The following is a 24,865-nucleotide window of genomic DNA, read 5'->3' as shown; positions in this document are numbered from 1 at the left end:
TGTTCGGATGTCTGAGTGTGATCGCGGTGGTTCTGACGGTAGCGGTGATGATGACCGCCGTGGGCGCTCTGTTCGTCGTGATGACCGACGTTATGTACGTGATATGTCCCCCCGTCGAGAGAGAGACAGAGAGAGAGAAGAGGAAAGAGAGAGGGGAAAAAATGATTATATTTACAACAGACGTAGAGATGGTAGGGATCAATCCCCTGAGTTGAGGAGGAGAGAGGATCGTCATAATCTGGCCGATCGAAACCAGCACTGTACTGCTGCTGACACGAATCCATTTCGTACTGGGAATGGATATGAACAGGAGGCACCTATACCTAAGAAACGTGAGAGTCTTTATCCTGATTTATCCTGGTACACAGAATGCGGTAAACATGACTAGGAAATAGGTCAAGCTCCAGTACACAGATGGGCTCACAGAGATAATAGACCCTATGTAGATATTGAAATTTATTGGAGACATCGTAATATCCAAAGGGCCCGAGCATTGGTAGATACAGGAGCGGAGGCCACTCTTATTCATGGTAAATCCAAGAAGTTTAAAGGTCAGCCTTTTACAATTACCGGATTAGGTGGAAAGGAAACTCCCGCAATTCAAACATTACTTGAAATGAGAATAGGTAGAATCCCTAGAAAAGAATACTCTGTACTAGTGGTGCCTCTTTTGGAATTCATAATTGGAATAGATATTCTGAAAGGAATGACTTTGCATTTAGATGATGGATGTTACCAATTTGGAACTACGCATTATATATCGTCCAGGCCTATACGGGTTGGTCGTTTACGAATGCCCCCCATAACAGTTCCTCAGGCGACAAAAGTGGTTTGTCAGAAGCAGTATCGTATTCCGGGTGGTCATGAGGAGATTAGTACCACTATTCAGGAGTTGGTGGATGCAGGTGTTATAGCCCCAGTTACTTCTGCTTGGAATAATCCTGTTTGGCCTGTACGTAAGAGTGATAATTCTTGGCGTATGACTGTTGATTATCGAGAATTGAACAAACACACACCCTCTTTGACTTTTGCAGTACCGGATGTTATTACTCTAATTGAAAGAATCCAAAAACATCCGGGTACATGGTATGCGTCAATTGATATTGCTAATGCTTTCTTTTCGATCCCGATTGCCCCTGAGTGTCAGGAACAGTTCAGTTTTACGTGGAATGGGCGTCAAATGACGTTTAGGAGTCTTCCTCAGGGCTATGTGCATAGCCCTACTATATGTCACCGGCTGGTGGCAGAGCATTTGGCTGAGGTACCAGTTCATCCACAGGTTCAGATGTGTCATTATATTGATGATGTTTTGATCCAAGGCGAAACACAAGAGGAAGTTCAGACCCAATTGGACAGAGTCATTGAGTGCCTGCGTGAGAAAGGTTGGGAAATCAATCCGGATAAACTACAAGGCCCGTCCCAGGCTGTGAAATTTTTGGGTATTAATTGGCATGAAGGGCACCGTGAAGTGATCCCTCAGGTTAAACAGAAGATTCTTGATTTTGCAGTTCCAAGGAATAGGAAGGAAGCCCAAAGCTTCATTGGTTTATTTGGTTTTTGGCGTCAGCATATTCCTCATTTGAGTCAAATATTGGCCCCCTTGTACCGTGTCACCCGTAAAAAGAATGCGTTTGATTGGGATACACCACAGCAAGATGCGTTCGATCTAGCAAAAGAGGCAATTCAACATGCTTTGGATTTATGGCCCGTACGTGATGGGGAGGTAGATTTAAATGTGTCTGTACAGGGCCTTTATGCGAATTGGAGCTTGTGGCAGAAGCAAGGCAGAAGTAGAGTGCCGTTAGGTTTCTGGACCAAAAAGTTACCTGATGCTAGTGAGCGTTATACACCCTTTGAGAAACAGTTACTTGCATGTTATTGGGCTCTGGTGGATACCGAGCAATTGACTTTGGGACATGATATAGTTTTGCGACCTGAGATTCCTATTATGCAGTGGGTTATGAGTTCGCCAAAAACTCACCGCATTGGACACGCTCAGGAGGCGAGTGTGATTAAATGGAAATGGTATATACAAGACAGGGCACGTGTGGGACAGAAAGGAGTTGCATCTTTGCATGAGCAGGTGGCGCGAGCGCCATCGACTGAGACTGAGAGTGTATGTTCCGTACCTTTAGTACAGGAGTCTCCTGTCAAGTGGGGTAGACCCTTTGATGATTTGTCCGTAGAGGACAGGAACCATGTCTGGTTTACGGATGGTTCAGCAAGGTTCATAGGGCCGAAACGGCACTGGAAAGCGGTGTCCTATAATCCGGTCACGCAGAAACTGCTGAGCACAACTGGTGAAGGTAAGAGCAGCCAATTCGCTGAATTGTATGCTGTTTATCAAGTCCTGAAACAAGAATTACCCGGCACATGTCATATTTTCACTGACTCTTGGTCTACTGCCAATGGATTGGCAGTTTGGTTACCGACTTGGCATTCCCATAATTGGGAATTGCATTCAAAACAGTTGTGGGGAAGAGAGTTATGGCAAGAGATTTGGGAGATGCTCCCACAGAGTACTGTTACAATCTTCCATGTGGATGCTCACACCCCTATAGATTCTCTTGACAAATTTTTTCATAACATTGCAGATGAGAAATCTAAAATTGCTGAGGCAGTGGTGGACAGGCAAGATTCTGATATGGCGGGATTGGCGAAATGGGCCCACCAGAAGGCAGGACATTTTGGAGAGAAAGCCACTAGCAGGTGGGCTGCTGATCGAGGGATTTATATTCCCTTGGATTTGATCAAGAATGTTATTTTACATTGTCCCATTTGTCAGCATATCAGACAGCGCAAAGTGCCCCAAATTGTTAAAGGTCATTTACATCGCGGGAAACTGCCCGCTCAAATTTGGCAAATTGATTACATTGGTCCACTTCCCATGAGCAGGAATTGTCAATATGTTTGCACAATTGTTGATACATACAGTGGCTTGTTGGTAGCCCTTCCCTGTAAGCAAGCTACCCAATTGAATACCATTAAAACGTTGGAATTGGTTATCATGTATTATGGTGTGCCATTCCAAATTCAATCTGATAATGCATCCCATTTTCGTGGAAGATTGGTACAGGAATTCTGTGTGGAAAACAATATTGACTGGGTGTTCCATGTCCCGTACTATCCACAGGCCTCAGGTCTTGTGGAGAGAATGAATGGTCTGCTGAAGGGGCAGCTGCGTAAACTAACTGATGACAAATATAAGAATTGGCGAGACTTTTTGTCTCAAGCACTATTAATTTTGAATAATCGTCCTTTTCTAAATGCTGAATCTCCACTTATGCGTTTGTTCCCTCCGAATGTTAATGCTCAGCCAAATGAAATCAGAGAGACTGTGATGTACTGGGAGATTACTCCCGGAGCTTTGGCTCCATGTAGAGCGACCCCAGGGTCGGCAGGTTTAGACTTGCATGCCATGGATGACACCGTTCTAAAAGGTAAAGATCGGGTCATCATTGCGACCGGTGTTGGTGTTCATATACCACCCGGGAATTTTGGATTAATCGCCCCTAGATCGGGGCTGGCCGTAAAAGGCATTCAGGTACTTGGAGGGGTCATTGACAGCGATTATCAGGGAGAGATTAAGGTGCTCCTGCTGAATAGCAGTGAGGCTGATTTGCCGATCCATCGAACTGACCGAGTGGCTCAATTACTGATAATGCCTGTCTTCAGTGGTGGGATGGTAAAAGGCACTGCCCCAACTTTGCTAACTGTACGAGGCCAGAAAGGTTTTGGCTCCACAGATAACCCTGGGGCCAGGGTTTGGGTGCAGTCGCCTAAGACTCCCCCTGAACAGGCAGAGGTCATCGCCACCGGTCATGATAATACCATTTTAGTTATGAGACCAGGGAAAGATAGCTGGGAAGCAGTCCCGGCTGACAAATGTTACTTACGAGAATGATTAATGCCTGTATTTGATTCTCTTTCAGATCATTCTTTGGACTGTTGCTGCAGGATGTGTCGTCGCAGGACTATTTTCGGGTTGGTTCGACGAGGGAGGAGGACTCCCGTCAACCCCGGATGAGCTACGCGCCCGAGTGTCGCGTTCCTTTGCTGCGTGGGATTCGTCATCGAACTTTTGGACACTACTGGCGAAAAGGGTGACCGATGCCCCTCACTTTTGTTTGACGCCGATGAGATCCGTACATGATATCCTAGCGACCTGTCTGGTTGCTGTCCCTGCTTCACTGGAAACCCTAACTAATATTTTCAACATTTCGAAGGCTCGCCCCAATGTTCTTCTGGGCGATTTTGCCACCTTCACGTATTGCCCCTTATGTACGGAACTTCCGGACAGGATACCCCCCATCCAATCCCAAATAGTTACCTATAATATCACACAAGGTGATATATGCTTTTTTCTTACATGTAATCCTAGTGCAATCTCTGAATGTCTACAGCTGAAATTGAAAGGTGCTACTTCCTTCACCTTTCATGAGCGAACTTTGTGCTTTCAAAGGACACCGAAAACATGTGCTTCGGTTATGAACAATATGACTTGCAAGAGTTTGGTAGTTACCCCTAGTCATTATCGCACGATGTTGCTACCTGCTGGATGGCTTTTTACTAATGTTCTCGTCACATCCGAATGCCAATTCTCGTGTGATTCGAGATACAGTGATGTTACAGGAGGATTGTGACTCATCTTTGCATTTGTATTCCAAGTCTGAATACCTTAGCTTGGCTATTTCAATTATTGGTGTTCCTGCTTTGGCGGTTTATAATGCTAAATCTATTGAGAAAATGGCCTGCTGGATGGTAAAATCTATTAATCATACTTCTACAGTCCTATCTGACATGCTGTTAGACGCCCAGGGTGAACGTAGAGCCATCTTGCAAAATAGAGCGGCCATTGATTATCTTTTGCTTAAACATGGACATGACTGCTCTGACTTTGAGGGTCTTTGTTGTTTTAACTTGTCTGATCATACACAATCTATTCGTGCCCATATTGACAGGTTACATGATTTGACGGAGGAAGTGAGAAAACACATTGACCAGGGCTGGTTTGACTGGCTCTTTAATTGGTTACCTGACCTGTATCTATTACGTCGAATATTAGGAGGTATTCTACTTACCATCGCTGTTTTGATCTCTATTTGTTGTTTTATTCAGTGTATCCCTTCACTACTTCAATTCTGCACACTTGGTACTAGACATAGGTCAGTTAGTTTTGTTTCATATTATTCCTCTACGGATGTTAGTTCGGTTTAATGAATGTATAATGGACTGAAGTCAAGGGTGAAATGTACTGCTCGATTTTCCCGGCCCTATTGTGTTGATGGGTGATTAGGGTGACTTCAGTCTATTACCATTCAAGCCTAAGGGTTAGAGTAGTGAATGAAGTCTATTTACTAGGCACTTCGACATGATCCTGTGTTCTTCCCCATAGATTAGGGCTTGCACACATATCCTAGGGGATAGATTCGTTAGTCTTAGGGATAACCTGCCCTGTAGTGAGGGTATTTCATGGAGCCGTGTTGAATTCAGGCCTGGTAGGCCTCAAACGGGGGAGACTCCATCTTTCTTTCTGCTCCAGCAGCTTGAGATGTTTCTAGGTTACAGGGGATGTTTTAGTTATGAGGTGTTATTCGCTTGGAGAGAACCGGTTCAGACCGGCCCTTATCGAAGGATTGTATTTTTCTTCATGCCGAAGACGCTACATCAGGCCGGCCGGCTGGGAAAGTGTCCTTGGCACGGGGAGGTACAAGAATTTGGTGGGCGGCAGGTTACGGGCTGGAATTTTCCATGAGAAAATGCACCTCTATATTAGTGAAAGCCTGAGGCAGATACTGGCACTTATTCTTTCAATCCATAGGCGGCACCTAGCCGTTAGCAGAAAAGCTACTACTTATTCCAGGGAAGACAGATGACAAACTTGAGGGCGGAGAAAGACCAAGAGACAGATACTCTTCTAGCAGAATTGCCAGAGAGGAGAGAGTAGCCGATGAGGAAGAGGTCCCAGTGACTCGGAGAAGGGAGCTACGGAGGTGTGATCTCCAGGCGAGCCGAGGCACAGACGAGAAGGGGACCTAGATGACCATTGAGTGCAGGCTACACACGACTAAGGTGATGTCGACCCCTTTCTTATTAGAGTGTACAACCTAATCTTTCACTTTTTCTTTACAGGTTATGTGTTACATTATGTGCTTGCGTATATGATATGTATATATATAATAAAGTCAGTTTGTAGTAAATCAACATGTGCTGCGTGTTCTTGTATAAGAGGGTAGCCTATTCTTCTAGTCAGCTGCAACTCGACATGAACAGATGTTAACCCTGATCCGGTAAGTGGTAGCTGAATAAGGGAGAAAGGAGCCCCTCGAACCAGAGAACAGGTTGTGCTCAAACTGGCAGTTCTTGTGTGATCTGATACACTGATTCCCTTGTCGTATGTTATAGTGATCATAGGATGAACTCGTGAAGGCTGCCGTCTGGGTAGGAAGTCCTGGGTCCGTTTGGGACCGCGAGGCTAAGGCTGCCGTCTGGGTAGGAAGTCCTGGGTCCGTTTGGGACCGCGAGGCTGAGGCTGCCGTCTGGGTAGGAAGTCCTGGGTCCGTTTGGGACCGCGAGGCTAAGGCTACCGCCTGGGTAGGAAGTCCTGGGTCCGTTTGGGACCGCGAGGCTGAGGCTGCCGTCTGGGTAGGAAGTCCTGGGTCCGTTTGGGACCGCGAGGCTAAGGCTACCGTCTGGGTAGGAAGTCCTGGGTCCGTTTGGGACCGCGAGGCTAAGGCTACCGTCTGGGTAGGAAGTCCTGGGTCCGTTTGGGACCGCGAGGCTAAGGCTGCCGTCTGGGTAGGAAGTTCTGGGTCCGTTTGGGACCGCGAGGCCAAGGCTGCCGTCTGGGTAGGAAGTTCTGGGTCCGTTTGGGACCGCGAGGCTAAGGCTGCCGTCTGGGTAGGAAGTCCTGGGTCCGTCTTGGATCGCGAGGCCGCCACTTGTATTATAAGAGGTCTTGATATATATATATATATATATATATATATATATATATATATATATATATATATATATATAGTAGGAATTCCCTGTCCTTAGGTGGTATATATATATATGTGGTTACTTATTGTGAATAGGCCCTAGGGAGGGGGTAACGTTCTGGCTGGGTTAGAAAGGCTCTGTTGAGCGGGTTCTATCTGATCCGACAACCCAAGCAGAACAACCATACAAAGAGATTTGAAGCTGATGCGCTTGTTGATTGTGAGCCAGTGAAGGGTTTCTAGTCCCTTGGAGGCCGACTGCTCTCTAGGAATGTCGAGAACCAGTCTCGCCAGTGCGTTCTGTACCACCTGGAGCTTATACTGCGTGCTCTTGTTTGAGTCCATATACAGTGAGTTGCAGTAATCAAGTCTGGACATTATAAGGGCTAGAGCGACCTGCTTGCGTGCCGGCTGCTGAATGAGGGGGAAGATTTTCTTCAGCATCCCTATAATCCAGGTGCAGGTTATGCCTGTACGATTAGTTTGGGCATTGAAATTGAGTTCAGTTTCCATCAGTACTCCCAGGTTTTTAGCTTTTTTTCTCGGAGTAGGACAGGTCCCTAAGGAATGAGGCCAACAGCTGATATTCCAGCTTGATGCTCCTGGGTCAAAAATCATCACTTCCGTCTTGTCCCCATTCAGTTTTAAAAAGTTACATGAAATCCACTCTGCCACTTTAGCTAGACAACAAGAAACGTTATCAGCTACTGAGCATGAGTTCTTGGGGATTGACACCATGATCTGTGTGTCGTCTGCATACGACACTACCTCCATTCCAAACAAATGGATAATAGCCGCTAGGGGTGCCACATAAAGAATGAAAAGCATGGGGCTTAGAGATGAGCCCTGTGGCACTCCACAGAGCAGGGAAAAGGTATTTGAATAGAAGTGCTGTAACTTCACCTTTTGAGATCGTTCCCCGAGGAAGATTATTTAGGGCTAGATGTACGACCCACCAATTTGCGACTCGCAAATTGCATCACATTTGCAACTCGCAACATGCGACACGCAAATTGGGATTTACAACAGTGTCTCAGACACTGTTTGCGATTCCTAATGAGGTCGCAAATTGCATACCTCATTAATATTAATGAGGCAGGCGCAAATTGTGACCTCATTAGGAATGGCTAGCACTCACAGGTATGTTGGCCTGCTGGGGTCAGTAGACCACCATGTCTGTGACTGCTTTCAAATAAAACAGTTTTTTAAAAAAATGCAGCCTGTTTTCCTTAAAAGAAAACAAGATGCATTTTAAAAAAAGATAAATTAAACTTTTCAGTAAAATATTTTAAGGGCAGGCAGTGGTCCCTGGGACCACTGCCTGCCCTTAAAAAATATTTTTGAACCCATTCACAAAGGGGAAAGGGTATGCGAGTCACTGTTAGGAAGGGACGCCCTTGGCACGCCCCTTCTAATAGTGAGTCGCAAACCTCATTTTGCGGATCGGTAAAATTTACTGATGCGCAAAATGAGGTTTGTAAATGGCCATGCCCTAAATTGTGGTCGCAAACGGGCCAATGGCCCGTTTGCAACCGCAATTTAGGGTCGTGCATCTGGCCCTTAAACTCTTAACCTATGCTAACTCAGGCACACCATCGCCTCTGTGAGTTTCTCCTTGATCTACATTAGAGCCTTTATTTTCGAGGTTCATTAGTTTCCTGGCACACACTGAGTTCAGGTGTTGAACAGTAGCTGGGTTAGCTCGCTGTCCATATGGGAACCATGTTTATGAAATCCATGTCATACACCCAGCTAGTATCACTGACAGCTGAATAATATCATTTACACTATGTCTGCACACATATCCCAAGGCATAATCACAACTATAGGCTTTTCTTTGCTTCTAACACAATATATTTCCATTAATTTGCCGGTCTCGCTGTTTTTTTTGCTTTTTAAAACTACATTTCCCATGTGAACTAAGTCTTACTAGCACGTGACCTGACACAGCCTCACCATCGACCTACGTGGGCCGTACAACCGCACACACACTGGGTCCGGCTCGAGACATCAGCCGTTCCCATATTTAAACGATGGCCGCAAACAGAGTCTTTTCTCCTCCGCTGTGGCCAGAAGAGGTTGCCAGACCTCCTCCGATAAGGTAAAATGCACACAACCCACCATACTTTTAGTGCTACCTCTTTACTTATATATCTCCATTTTAACAAACGAACGAGTGAGCGGACGTATTATGGGTGCCTGCATTTCCTCACTCGTGAAATTTTTAGGTCTCACGCCTAGCGTTGCAGTGCGCAGCATTGCTTGCGCAGCGAGAGCCCTTTTGTACGGGGTTTCAAAATCGCCCTAGGAATCGCACACACTCGTGCGTGTGCTTTTCCTTTTGTGCCCCGCTATTGGCCTTTGCGTGCGTGTTTTTTACCAAGAGAGCACGCAATAGGCCAAAGGCGGGCGCATTGCTCCGCCCATGGCCTATTGGTGTCTATTACGCGCACCAAAGGCCATGTGGTTTCAATTATCGTGCCCAGACACGGGCGAGATAATTAAAACCACATGTCTCACTGTGGCGCGCGCGCGCACCACTCGCGGGCGTGTTTTTTTAATGTACAATAGCGATCGCTTTCGCGATAGCTTTCACTGCCGCTTGTTGTTCATAGTCACTTGTTTTTACTTCTCATGTGAGATTATATATTGTAAATAGTTTATTTTTAAATCAATACGATAATATTTCCAACTACCCCCGAGACACGAGGCAGGACATACCTCTTGGTTAGCTATGCAACACCCATTATTCCCCCAACAAAATGGCATTTGTTTACAAATCCGTTTCAGAGTACAATATCTGCGGGACAGAGAAAATAGCAGTAGACAAATTATGTTTGCTTGGCCGAGCAAGTGATTCCAAGTTCGTGCCATTTATCTGCCATTAATGAAGGAACATGTTTATTGCATGGCTTCCTTTTCCTCATCCTCATCACTTGAAACAATGCGCTCGAGGGTGCGCGGCAGGCACATCACTTGTAACCCGAGCAACCCGGTCTCTTCGGCACGTTGCAGACACTAACCTCGAGGGACGGCATTCTTTAAGGAAGGGCCGGGAGCTTTTTAGCAGGCAATTTAAAAAGATGCCACCTGCAAACACACGTCTTAGCACCATTTCCACGCCTGACTGCTCGTGGCTGAGTCATGCACAGGACACGATTTATAGCGCAGACAGGCGTAGAGCCTGAAAACCCACAGTACGTTTTCTTGCAAGGCTAGTCAGAAAGAATTGCGCTCCTTCACACTACAGCCGTGAAAGCTGTAGAGCTGAGCGAGCAGAAGTTGTTTTTTTACACCATACCAACTGCTTCCTAGCCAGCCAGGCACAAGAAAGGCCTAATTTCTTCAGAGTTTGTCAAGACTTCTGTTATCATTTTGACATGGGGTGACCTCGGTGTGGCTGAACATATATTTAACAAATCTGCCCTATACAGGAGTTATAGGTTTGGTTTGCTTCAAATGGCCCAGTTTGGCGATCGCACCTGATAAAATGCTTCACAAGGAGAAAGGCTGGAAAAGGAGTTGAAGTGCCATAGGAACATTAGACATTCATTCCTACTTGATCCTATTATTGTTTTTGGAAAAAAAAGAAAACTTTCTAACATTTCCAACATAATGGCTCGTTGTTTTGCTGGCATGGAGCAGTGGGTTGGCCCCCTTCTTCCTTTAAATAACTTCACCATGATGCAAGTACTGCGTGCGGTTCGTGGGGTATGAGATTTTAGCGACCAATGTGAGCAGCGTGGGGTGTCATGCGGGAGGTTAGGAGGGATACCCGGTGTTACGGCAGACATGGAGCTGCGCTTATGCATGAGTTGAGGCAGAAACGTCTGAGGCAGAGGAACCCATGCCTGTGGTGTGGATCATGTAACGGTATAACATGCACATGCATACACCACTCGCAGGCTCCATTTCCATTAACGCGCGCACACCACCCTGCATTCTTTATCGCTTAGACTTTTATCGCCATCTCTTTCCCTCCGGCCCCCCTCTCATCTGTCGGTGCCTTCTCCCTCTCTCTTCTCGTGTCTCCATCTTTCTCCCGCTCTCTCTCTCTGGGTCTCTTGGTCTTTCTCGTTTCATTCGCCCCCTATTCTCCCTCATCCCTCTCCCTTCTTCTTTCTGGGCAGCTTGACATCTTTGGTTCTTCTCCCCCTTTATCCGTCTCCCCCCGCCTTTTTCCTGCTATCATCAAGTCGCTGAAATCCCTAACCCTTTTACATCCTTACTTTTGTCACCACCACTGCATCATGATCTTTCTCTGTGCTTTCACAGCCCCTTCCTCTCCATCTCTCTAAAAAACACTTTCCTCTCTTCCTCTCTCCCTGCTGTCTCTCCCTCTGGCTGCAACCCGCCCCTCTTCTTTCCTGCCCACTCACCCCTCTCCATTCCACTTGCCTTCCCTTGTCCTCATTGCAGAGCTCTGTACAGTATAATTTCCGCGTGTTCTCCCTCTGTCCACACTAATTACTGTGCTGCTATAAATATCTCCCCATGCTGTCCACCCTCTGTGGTAATGGCGTCCCTTCCGGTAGGTGTGGCACGCGTGGGTTCTTCTTCGCGCGTGGCCGGGGATCACACCGTAGCGATGGTACGCTTTTCTGGGGGAGGGGGCAGTTGATTACTTGGCACCAGAGCTCTGCAGTTTCTGGCATCCCTGGTTATGTGTGTCGACACCAATGTGCACGCGGGCCCCCACCCACAACTGTCGCGTGACAAGAGGTCGAGACACTGCATCTGGTGTAGATTCAAGCAAGAAGCAAGCCCTCGCTTTACAGTGCGCCAGAAAGGCGCAGCTTGGCACCCAGGATGGTGCTGAATGTGACTGGGCCGGCTTTGCCAGAGAAGGTGATAGCCCGCACTATGAATGCGTCATGTAACGCAACTGGTGCTCCTGTAAAGCGCTCTAATACCTTCGGGTCGAGCTTGCGCTATATAAAACTGTGGAAAAAATATATATATTGTTGTATGCATTATATCACGTCGGTTTAATCACATTCACTACATGAACATAGCCACCACATCTCAGGGTAATAGTTATCCTAGTTTCATGCCCCCACAAGCCATCCCTGCAAAGGGACCTTTATCACTAGTGAAAAAGAGGAACAGGAACAGTCTTACTTCTGGCCTCTCTGGTTACAGCTTTTGTTCATTTGACCTGCTCTTTTCAAATGCTTTAAAACGAATTTGAGAACTATAATGTAAGATACATTTTAGCTTTGCCTTAAAGTTGCTTGTAGCATTCCGTTACTTATCAGTTTAGTGGTTTATCTATCTGTCTGTCTGTCCACTCTTCGGTCTGATAGTCAGTTCCTCCATTTGCGTGTCTGTGTTGACTGTTTGAGTTTATGTATATGCGGGGCCTGTGTATGTGTTTTTGTTTATTTGCGTGAATGAACACAGGTTATTAGTTTGCTGCTGTTCTGTGTGCTTGGGGATACACGTGTATGCCTTTTGATCTTTGCTTACGTACATCTTGTGTGTGTGTGTGTGTATGTAGCAGTATATCTGCATGTGTATTGTTCTTCTGTGTCCATACTATACATAAACTCTAGACCTCTTGGCTTTATCAGTGCAAGCTTACTTGGTCACTTCCTTTCCCTCAAATCAGAACTAACCCCTGGAGAAATGGCCAGGTATGCACCTGGCAAAAACCAAGGGAAATGATGGACGGAGTGTTGAACATTGCAAGCACTCACCCCCAGTCAACTGATCTGGGTTTAATCCATCACCGTTCTTTAGCCCACTCTGCCACCCCAGTTCAGACATGGCCATATGCAAATCAGTCTGACCCTGTGCCTCATGGGAACAGTCCAGCCCGAACTGCCAAGCCATGTCTTCCCTGGACCGGAAACAAGCTTCCTAGGACCGGTTTCTGGCATTTCAGCCGTCTTCAGCCAGGCTTGCTTGAATCCAGTGGCAAAGTGAGCAAGGGACTCACGTCTGAGCATACCCTGCCAACTTATGGCGAACAAAGCAAAAACCAAAGGAAATGATGGACGGAGTGTTGAACATTGCAAGCACTCACACCCAGTCAACTGATCTGGGTTTAATCCATCACCGTTCTTTAGCCCACTCTGCCACCCCAGTTCAGACATGGCCATATGCAAATCAGTCTGACCCTGTGCCTCATGGGAACAGTCCAGCCCGAACTGCCAGCCATGCACCTGGTCTTCAGAGAGCTGCTGGTGACAATCCCTCAGGGCTGGCACGGCCTGTTAACCTTCCCAGGCGGATTACAAAGTTCACTAATGCTGTCCATGAGTTCTTTGAACTAATTAAAATAAGCATTTGCAATGCAATATATCTCACATTTGTGAGGGTTTGAGCTATTGGCATTGTAAAGGACAATGCCTTTTATTTATGTGATTTGAAAACCTGCAAATGGTGCTTAAACACGCCCTTTGTATTTATAGTCCTTACGTATGAGAAGCAAGGGTGGCAGTAAAACAGGAGCAGTTACGGTCATCCTTGCTTCTAGTAAGCAACGACTAAGTACAAAGTGCCTGTTTACGCACTGCTTGTTTTTTTAGAGTTTGAGATTGGAACAGTTCTGCTAATTTATGGGGTACCTTATTATTTATAGGCGGTACCCTGTGTAGAGTATTCAGCCTGTTGCATACTAAGGAACGAGAGGGACAGTACCACCCGGGGCACACTTCTGGAGACTCTATAACCCGCCGCTCCTCACTGTGTCCCCAGAACCCCTCCTTCCCCACTAATACCTGATGCGTTGCATCACTGTGGCACACTGCACAGAATATTAGGGGCACAGTAGCCCTCTCTGCAATAGAACTGTACAAAAACGGAGCATAGGCACACAACACGACCGTAGGCAATCTCCCTAAAGCACAAGGATGTGGCGTAATGACCAGAGCTGCCGAGCGGGAAGCTAAGGAACCAGGTTCGAGTCACGGCGTTGGCTCACTATCCTGTGATTCTGGGCAAATTAGTTAATCTCCCTGCGCCTTCCAATAGGCAATGTGTTCTTGTGTAATGTAACTGGTTGTCCTGTAAATCTCTCCAATACTTTTGGGTGGACTTCCCGCTCTATATGTAACTGCAAAAAAAGAACATACAAAAAGCAACCAGCCAGCATACCCCATCGAGCAAGAGCTCACTACACCGGCTGATTTAGCACACGCATAGCTATGAGGGCTCTGTACACCCTAGTACTGTCCATGGGGTGGAATGTTTCCACTACACACACAGCGCTGTCAGTGGGCAGTATCCAGACACACACCGAGTTATTGTACGGTCCTTAAACCCGTATACAGCCCCGGGGTGTCAGGAACAGCACATTGCACTCTCACAGCACTTCAAGGTCAAAAATGCAGACAAACTGTTAGTTGTACTATCAAGAAGTCATAATAATATTGCGTTTTCATATTATTAATATTGGAAAAACAAGCCAGAACTGTTGAGTGAGTTAACGTGAAACAACGGGCTAATAAGGCTACACCAATAGCTCAAACTTTAAAAATTCGAGACCTATTGCATTGCAAATGCTTGTTGACCTAGGGCTTGCACATATGAAGTTTCCCTTGTTATACAAACCATTCTATTGCGACCACCATCTATCCAAATTGAATGCAGTTGGGCGAGTAAACTATGGGTGCTTTTAAATACAGTTGCTCTGCTTTTACACTGGTGGATGAGGAATTTCATCCTTTAAAAGGGATACCCTTCTGCGGCTAGGTCTCTACTTTGGCAGCTTTTATCTTTTAGACTCAAGGGTTTCTTGATTATGATATATGTGTAGATTAGGGAGCTAAGCCTTGCAGTCTTTAAATGTCCTGGGACCTCCTCCTCTTTGTGATACGTGAATAGACATGAGGCAGGTTTTTAACAATTTTTTAAAGGAGGAGCTGTTGGATTGGGATTTCTGGATGAGAGGCAAATAATTTTTACAGCCTACAAGCCAAAAAAGAAAAACTTCCCTTCTCGCTTTCTGTATTTTGGGAACTGCTGCTAATTTTGCAGGGCCAGATCTTAAATTATGTTTAGGTACATGCCGGAAAAAAGTCTTCCAAAAATATGCGGGACCTGCACTATACAAGGCCTTGTGAACAATACAGAGGGCCTTAAATCTGGCCTGTTCGGTCACCGGCAACAAATAAAGGTCACAAATGCCCTTGGAAATGGGATCAAATTTTGGGATCCTCAAGAGCAAATGGGCTGCTGCATACTGAAGGGACTGAAGCTTCAGCTGCAATCTTTTCTGGATGCCCAGATATAGTGCATTGCAGTAGTCTATCCTAGCTAGGACTAATGGAACAATGACCAACTTCTGCATTTACACAGGAATAAATGTAAACACCTTTCTTAACACTCTGAGGAAATGAAAACAAGAGGATGTTACCTTATTGATTTGGTCAGAAAAACAAAGCTGTTCATCAAACCACAACCCAAGATTTCTCAATTTCAGAACTGGACAAGGAGGGGTGCCTAAACTGGAAGGCCACCAAGACATGTTTCAGAAAGAGTTGTTAAAACCAAAAAGGATAACCTACATTTTTTTAGAATTCAATTTAAGGCAATTTTCCTGCATCCGGTTGACAATATTAGGCAGGCAATCTTTACATTGTTATGTTATGTTATACGGATTTGTAAAGCGAACGGCTGACCCCGCATCAAGGCGTCCCAGTGCTATACCTAGCAGAGCGGATAAATGAGGATGATAGTGACTGGAGAATAGCCACATCTTGATCATTTTCCAAAAGATCCAGTGGTCTTGTGTGCTACGGGCAGCAAGAAGGATGGTGTTCCAGAGGGCAGGTGCCAGTGCCCTGAACGAGCGCCCCCCTGCTCTTGTCCTGCGCACCGGTGGTACTCGAGACAGATGCAGAACCGCAGAGCGCAAGGCCCGAGCAGGGACATACAAAGAGCACAACTCACTCAAGATTTGAGGACCAAGGCCATAGAGGATCTTGTGAGTCGTACATAGGGCTTTAAAGTAGATGCTCTGCTCTATAGGTAGGCAGTGGAGCCGGCAAAGAAGGTCTGAGACATGGCAGTACTTAGGTAATGCAAAGAGCGCGCGGGCAGCCGCGTTCTGTGCCTGTTGAAGTCTTTTAGTCACAGATTAACGCCCAGTGGCAACCCATTGCAGTAGTCTAGCTTTGACAGCACGGTGGATTGGACGATCATCAGTCAAGTAGGTGCGTCAAAAAGTCCCAAGATGGGCGTCAGGCCGCATAGAAGACCAAAGCAAGTGCCTGCCACTGTCTTAGCGTGCCACTCAAACGAGAGGTCACCGTCCACCAGTACTCCCAGGTTCTTGACCACAGATTTGGGTTGAGGGGAGATTCCAAGGGCAACAGCGTCCAGATTCCCAGAGATGAACACCACAATTTGTGTGTCATCTGCATATGACACTACAGCAAAACCATAAGATCAAATAGGTTTTGCCAAAGTAGTAACGTAGATGTTGAAAAACGTAGGCGATAGCGAGGATCCCTGAGGCACCCCACATGGTAAACTAAAGGGATCTGGAACAAAATCCTCAAAAGCCACGCTATGTTCTCTGCCTGAGAAAAATTAACTAAGGACAGCAAGGGCTACGCATCTAATCCTGGTCCCCTCCAACCGGCTAATTAACAGTGAATGAACAGTAATTAACTGTGTCAAATGCGGCAGAGAGTCAAGAACAATCAACGCAGCCCTGCCATCTGAGTCCACCTGATTATGAATCTCCTCAGTGGCGACCAACTATGTAAACAGTGCAATGTGACGATCTAAGCCCATGTTGTGGGGGATCCAGAATGTTATGCGTATCGAGGAAGGCCATGAGGTCTGCATTAAGTGCCTTCTCCAATATTTTAGCTAGTAAGAGCAGTTTAGATATAGGTCTGCAATTTTTTTGTATCACCTGGATCCTAGGTAGACTTTTTCCATTAGCAGGCAAATTGACCCCTGCTTTCCATTCCACTTCCAAGTAACCTAATGTCAGAACTCTATTGAGCAATATGGTAGGGTGTCTAGCCACAGTTCTGGTTCTGGAAACCATATGCAAAACAAAAAGTGGAGAGGGGTCCAACGGAGACCCTGATTTAATGGTCTGCAAGAGACCCATTGTTCTATCTTCAGTTAAGAGGGTAAAATGATCCAAAGTTGTCTGACTTAATCCAGCACGATCTCTGGATTCTTGAGATAAGTAAAATGAGACAGATGTCATAATTGGGCTAATCCCTTTAGATATGGAGAAGTATTCATCATAGACCCCAGACACCTTTGCCTGAAAGTGCTCTGCCAACTTGTAGCAGAATCTTTGCATAGGTGGGATGAGTTGCGAGCTATTATACTTAGAGAGGGTAGTGACATTTTTTAAAAGTTCTTTAGTAGAGTCATTAGCCACAATTATTTTAGCGCTGAAATATATAGATTTCTCCGATATGATCGTTTTATACTCATCAATCACTGCTTTATATTTTATTTTATCCTCCTCCTGTAGTCAAATCTCCATCTTCTTTTAAAGGCCCTGCATTTTTGCTTAAGCTTTTTTAATTCAGAAGTATATTATGGAGAAGTGGGAGTTTTCCTGTAACATTTGAGAGCTTTTTCAGCCGCATGCCTCACGGCAAAACCAAAGGGGATGATGAACGGAGTGTTGAACATTCCAAGCACTCACCCCCAGTCAACTGATCTGGGTTTAATCCATCATCATTCTTTAGCTCTCCGCCACCCCAGTTCAGACATGGCCATATGCAAATCAGTCCGACCCTGTGCCTCATGGGAACAGTGTAGCCCAAACTGCCAAGCCATGTCTTCCCTGGACCGGAAACAAGCATCCTGGGACCAGTTTCTGGCTAATCAGCCGTCATCAGCCAGGCTAGCATGAATCCTGTGGCAAAGTGAGCAAGGGACCCACGTCTGGGCATACCCTGCCAACTTAGGGCGAACAAAGCAAAACCAAAGGTGATGATGGACGAAGTGTTGAACATTGCAAGCACTCACCCGCAGTCAACTGATCTGGGTTTAATCCATCATCATTCTTTAGCTCACTCCACCACCCCAGTTCAGACATGGCCATATGCAAATCAGTCTGACCCTTTGCCTCATGGGAACAGTCCAGCCTGAACTGTCAAGCCATGTCTCCCCTGGACCAGAAACAAGCATCCTGGGACCGGTTTCTGGCTAATCAGCCGTCATTAGCCAAGCTAGCTTGAATCCAGTGGCAAAGTGAGCAAGGGAGCCACGTCTGGGCATACCCTGTCAACTCACAGCAGCAGATTCCAACCAGTTATTGAAGTTGCCTGTAGCAACATCAATATTACAGTTTATATCAGGATTCTGTGAATTCAACATCTTGTCAAATTCCGCAATATCAATTGTCCGCCAAGGGCTGCAATGAAGATATCAGTTGCAATGCAGTCTTTGTCTGAAGATCACTTGGACTTTTTTAGCTGCTATATGAGGCAGATTCTTAAAGTAGGAGTCAGTTCCTCCATGGTGGCATTTTTCCAAGGCAAAGCAGATTTAGAAAAAGTCAATTCATACCATTTCCTAAAGGTTTTTTTGGAGGGGCACTCCACACAGATTCTTCCACTGAAGAAGAAGTATCTTTTAAGGGGGCATTAATATGTATCTAAATCAGAAGATCAGACTGCAGCCTTAAGGGGAAATGGAGCACTCAGCACATTCATATTGTTGGTCGCAATGTCTGCTGTTTTTAATCAAGTCAAGGTGCTACTAAATAAACAATATTTGTTTACACTATGGTATGTTCATATTGTTTTCTGCTATATTTAAAACACTGGGAATCCACGCTTCACAATGCAGGAAAAAGGAAAATTGCCTCTTTTGTATATATATCTCAAAGATTTCTGAAAAAAAGACTTCACAGGTTTGACAATAATCTGGCATATTTTGAGAATTAATGCACTAGAGTGACTAATAACACAGTTTGTGAACCACAGAAATAACAGGGCAACATCTTGGTCTTCAATAAGACCCAAAATATATGTATGCAGAAGTAAAGAATAGAAGTGATCTCCTCCCATGGATAAAAGGGTCTGAGAACGCCTTATCAATAGCCAGCGGTCATATTATGAGAACCTCCAAAAGTTAGATATTCCTTTTCGACTAGTGATGTAGATGATTTTGAAGTGTTCTTCTTTGACTCATATTTTAGCTGAATTACATTGAATACACTGGAGATGTATATAGAGACTCCCTCACATAAGATCTCCAATTAAAAAATCTAAAGACGGCATGCTCGGTGGTGCTTAAGGGAAACACGCCTCATTGGCTGGGGATAATAAAGCGTAAAGGACATCAATAAGCTACTGCTTTAAAAAAGTTTTGAAACTTTTATGAATTTGCGAAGCTTTGAAGATACAATGCTGAAGAAAATGGAAAACTTGACTGAAGCGTGATCACTGCTCCAGCTTAACACAGATGTAGAATGAAAGGCTCTGATGAAAATGCCTTGGCAAAAGTCATTAATTGTATGTGTCTGTAAAAAACAAGCAGATCTGATTACTGGCTGTAATGAACCAAGCGTGAATGGTGAAGAGCGTCTACAATTGAAAATATTATAGAGGCTTCCCATACTTACAAAAATACCATGATGAACCCACAAAAATACCAATGCTGCACAAGCAAAATCATAAAGAGCATTCATAAGCTTAGCACCTACAGGCGAAGCATTCAAAGATCCCCCACTCACAGTACCTACACACATAGAAAGCATCATAGAAACACCCACACACAAGCCACAATCATAAAATCAGTATTCACACAAAGTGGGACACTCAGAGGTGCTCTGCTAACATTTTTTTAATGTGCATTAAAACAACGTAAACGAAAAGCCTGAAATGTGCAGAGTTGGATACAGGGACCAGTTCTGGAAGACAATGTTCCTCTGCAGAGGTAAACATACTTCTGTGGACAACTCTCTTGTGTTGAAAATGCTCTACTGGTGTGAAGACTCTCACTGAGGGCGAAGAGCCTCCTCTGGGTTGAAGATGTCTCCTCTGAGTAAAGATGCACCGCGATGGTCAAAGGAGTCCTTCTACATCTCTTTCCTCTTCTTGCTGATAAAGCCTGTGTGTGGCAGGTACTTGGGCCCCGGCCTTCCTCTGCGGTGCCGTAGCCTCCGGATGCACTCTAGGTCCCTATGTGTGTTCATGATCAGGCGGCTGCAGAAAGTGAGATAGAGATATGCTTCAGGAAAGGGTCATGCATGATACTCTTTCCCAACAGAAGTGGGTGAAGGGGACAGTGGTATAAAAAACGCTGGGAGGGGATGACATTTTTACAAAAGGACACAGTTATAAAAGGGGAAGAATTATGAAAGAGAAGAAAAGCAGCAGCAATGGTATAAAAAATTAAGACTGAATACGGTCTGAAGCAATGCTCTGACTTGGCCCACCTTTTGTTGCATTATTTCTGACAGACTTGCCATGCACTCTAAACAATGCAGGGCATGCCCCCTCAAAGTATAAGATCAGGAATTGAAACCATTACTTTATGCAGGTGATCTAGTAGTTTTTAGTCGGATACCCATAAGGCTTTAAATACAGTTGGAAAAGGTTGCAGTTTACAATGAGAAAAAATACAACTTGAATGTCTTAAAAACACAGGTTAATGATAAGGATATAAAAGAACATGATTTTCATGTTCTTTCTGGACTATTCGATTACTGGTGGTATAAATATTTGGATTTGTTTCTTTTAGTTGGAGTGCTCTCCAAACTGTGATTGGGATAAGGAAGTTCAACTCTCTTTATGTAGAGCTTTTGGTGAAACTCTTAGGATCAATAAACAAAAATGAACATATTCTTAAACCAATACCGACAAAAGGGCAAAGTATGAGTCTTGGGTATTCCTTTATCAGCGAGCATTGGGGGTATCAGGCAAGAGCTCGAGCTTGGAAGTTTTTCAACTAAATCTGAATACCTTGCAGTAAATTTTCTTAGTTAAGGAGGATGCAGTCTCAATTTTTGGAACTTTTAGCTTTTAAAAGTTATACCAATCAGGCAAATTTAAAAAAGAGCTTGTGTGAATTTAATAGGTATGAAATCTTGCATTTGCTTCCTCCTTTACCAAATGTTGTGCTTGATGAGGCTCAAAATAGGCTCACTTTAGATGTTAGGTCAAATATGTGTCGCCTTGACGTTACTAGAACAAAGAAACGCTAGATGTGGCTCAATCGATTATGTTAAATCCACTGGTTTTGACTATCTTAATAATGTTTCAAGGATTAGTTTCCCCCCAGACATGCATACGTTGCAAATAATGGATTTCATGAGTATAAAGAAATTCATTGTGCCCTCATAGAATGCCAGAAGCATTTAGCCATTTACTGCTGGCTTGCTAAAACAAAGTGACGTATTTACTATTCAAGAATGTTATTATATTACAAATTGATGCATCTACTTCTATTATGAAGATGTTGACTCTGGAACTGCATTACCTTTGGGTCCTTTTTTAATTCAGTCTCAAATTAGATATTAGAAAGCGGATCAATATTGAAGTGCAATATTCAAAGAGGTGATTTTGTATTAGTGTGCCTGGTATTTTCAGAATAATCGGTGTGTGAGTACAGTGTATATCTCTATGTTGGCTTAAACAAGGCTGCCAGTTGGCAGTGTGTGGTGTCAAACTGCTATTTGTGGTTACAAAGTTGGGAGTTTGTGTTTGTCAGAGTGGGCATTCTGTGGGGTTTCTGAGAATGTCAGGCATGTGGTGTCAGAAGTGAGCATGGCGTGCAGTGTCAGAGTAAAATAGCAAAGTGCCAGGCACTGAGTTGGCAGAGTTGCAATGTAAGAAATGGGGCAACATCCAGGGTCTCAAAGGGTGCATGATGTATGGTGTCAAAGTTGAATAGCAAAATGTGTGATATACAAAAGGCAGTGGCGCGCCTTACCCCTGAATCCTGGTCTAGGCGCTCTAAAAATTCCTTTCTAAGCCTTGGTTCTCTATCTCCTTGAAAATGCAAAAACAGCCATGTTTCGGCTGGAACAGAAATGGAGACAGGATTATTGTCTTGTGGCCAAAGCCTCCCTCAAAATGGCATAAAACTTCTACTATGCCGCCACTGCTCAAGCTAAAAGCTCCTACTATGCTGAGCGCATTGCCCTATCTTGCAATAACGGCAAATCATTTTTATATATTGTGCAGAGCTTTGTAGCGCCTAAAGCAGAGACTAGCAGCCACACCCCGTTTCTCTCATGGTGCGAGGAACTCTCCAATTTGTTTTTATTAACAAGGTCCGGGCGCTGCAATCCCACTTTGGTGACCGGGACAGAGGGCCAGAAGTTGTGGTACCCTGTGATTGGCACCTCCTTCCACACGTGTTAAACTTACTACCTTTGAACCCATCTCGGTGGTGGATTCGATTGCTGCTCTTACCACCTTTAAACCCAGTTCACCCACCGACCCGTGCCTAGCCAAACTGCTGGGTGGTGCATCGGTTGTAAGCAATCTAAGTATGATCTCGCTGATTAATGCATCACTAGTATCTGCTACAGTCCCTTCTCTTTGGAAGCCAGCGATGATGGATGTATGACGTTACAACGCGTGCTGTTACAACGCATGCTGTTACAATGAAACTGTTACAACGCAAGTGGATTTACAACGCATGCCATTACAACGCAAGTCTTTACATCGACTTGCGCTAGATGGCGTGCTAACATTAGAAAAGCGTAATTTACTATTCTAACTCCAGTCCCCTTAACAGTAGGGAAGGTGTTGGGATAGTAAACTACACTATTTGTAATGTTAGCACGCCATCTAGCGCAAGTTGATGTAAAGACTTGCGTTGTAATGGCATGCGTTGTAAATCCACTTGCGTTGTAACAGTTTCGTTGTGATGGTAGTGCGTTGTAAAAGTTGCGTTGTAAAGGTTGTTCCCCGCGATGATTATCCCCCTACTTAAAAAATTCATCACTAGATCCCAATCTTCCTGCCAGCTATCGCCCTATTTCTCTGCTACCTGCTGTGGCTAAGGTTTGTGAGAAATTGGTCAACAAGCAGTTGTCCGCTTTTGTGGAACAGCATGATCTTCTGCACCCAGCTCAATCTGGTTTTAGAGCCTCTTACAGTACGGAATCGGCATTGGTGGAAATTTCAGTCCATATGTGAAACATTAGACGCTGGGGGCAGCGCGGCACTGGTCCTTTTGGACTTGTCGGCAGCGTTTGACACCGTGCCACATGCCCTTCTCCTGGCTCATCTTCAGGAGTTTGGCATAATAGGTTCTGCATGGAAGTGGCTGAAATCCTACCTTGAGGGTAGAACTCAGCAAGTCTGGATCCCCCTTTGCGTCTAACACCCAGAAATTTACTGACCGGAGTTCCACAGGGGTCCGTCTTGAGCCCCCTCATCTGGATGGTAGAAGACTTGGGCACTAAAGTCATCGAATATGCTGTTAACACTCAGCTCCTTTTCATCTGATAAAAAATGTGACGTCCTCTTCTCATGTCAAATCCTGTCTTACAGCAGTGTTTGATTGGCTCACTGCTGCCCAGCTGAAATGCAATGAGAATAAAACCGTGATTCTTTTCTTCAGTAACTTCCCTCCTCAGTAGTGGCACTCCTTCTGGCCAGATGAGTCTCCCAGGCCAACACCACGGGGTCAACCTGTTAAGAACTTAGGAATCTGGTTCGATGGAAAGTTGAGTTTTGGCACTCAGATAAACAAACTGACAGGAATGTGCTTTGGCATACTGAAATCACTAAAAAAGTTCCTGCCTTTACTCCCTCTATCTGCAAGGGATACCGTCACTCGAGCACTCTTTACCTCTCGTACTGATTATGCCAATGCTTTGAATTCTGGTCTGCCTGGTTATCTACTAGATAAACTTCAGGTTGTTCAAAATGCCGTGGCCAGAGCTCTCCTTAATTTTCCTAAGAGGATCAGCATTAGACAGCACCTTCCCAACCTGCACTGGCTACCTGTGAAAGTACGGGTTAAATTCAAATCCCTGGTAATGGCACATGCTGCCTTTTATGTACTCATTCCGCCTTAAATGGACTGGTGGCAGCTCCCTTGCTTACACGGCGGTGGTGGCCTGGAACCAACTCCAACTTGACTTACGCAGCCTTCAGGATCCCAAAATTTTTAGAAAGAGACTTAAAACCTTTCTTTTTAATTAAGCCTTTTTTCCTTTCCTAAGCTGTCTTCTCCTTCCTTTCGCTATTTCCACTTTGGGCTTGCGCCGGGACACTCTTTGAGTAGCTGTGCACGTTACAAACCTCTATTACATAACATAACATAAAAGAGTGGGCAGGGGATGCACTGGTTCCGTCGGAAAGAAAAGTGACAGAGTAAATAGAATATACTAAAATGTACTCACTGTAATAAATCATGTAATTTTAATCCTTCAGTGCTGACACACGCATCAGAATCAAGATCAAGAGTGAAGTCATCTCCTCACATATTAAGCTGGGACTAGGAGCTCAATCCAGCAAAGAAACTGTCTGTGCAAAAGATGCAAAAAAAATGTCAATCTAGAATTGAAAAGCCAACTACAAAAAGGGAAAAATCCTTAGAAATCTTAGTCGGTGACTACAACATAAAAGACCTTGTTGACAACACCATTGCTGGCGACCAGACCGTTGATGACACCATCGCGACGACAAGACCGTCAATGTTAGCAACATGCATGTCTCCTCTACCACCGTCTCCTGCACTGTTGGATTCGACAATGACGGTAACGATACCCTCAACATCAACCCTGTTGATGATAACAACACTGTTGATGATGACACAAATACTGTTGATGTCAATACTGCTGACAACTACAACTTCGAGGACGTCACCGTAGACAATAGTTTTTACTGTATCTATGTTTTCACCTTTAAGGGTGTCAATCTCTCTTCCATCCCAAATTCTTGAGTCTGAACATGCTCCTTTGCTTTCCACTTGCCTGCTCT

At 44.9% G+C, this 24,865-nt stretch overlaps 1 protein-coding gene across 1 annotated transcript in view; it reads right to left on the bottom strand.

Moving 5' to 3' along the window:
• Positions 1–19,981: 19,981 nt before the first annotated feature.
• The window catches only part of BRME1 (break repair meiotic recombinase recruitment factor 1), a 170,345-nt gene continuing 165,461 nt past the window's right edge, over positions 19,982–24,865 (bottom strand). The window contains exon 7 of the mRNA XM_085599879.1: positions 19,982–20,125. Within this exon, the coding sequence (XP_085456005.1) occupies positions 19,999–20,125 (127 nt within the window). The 3' untranslated portion in view covers positions 19,982–19,998. The remainder of the gene's footprint in view (positions 20,126–24,865) is intronic.

Source organism: Triturus cristatus, chromosome 4_2 (assembly GCF_964204655.1).
Source record: "Triturus cristatus chromosome 4_2, aTriCri1.1, whole genome shotgun sequence".
Lineage (NCBI taxonomy): Eukaryota > Metazoa > Chordata > Amphibia > Caudata > Salamandridae > Triturus > Triturus cristatus.
The sequence above is the reverse complement of the archived record's forward strand: the minus strand, read 5'-3'. Positions and strand labels throughout refer to the sequence as shown.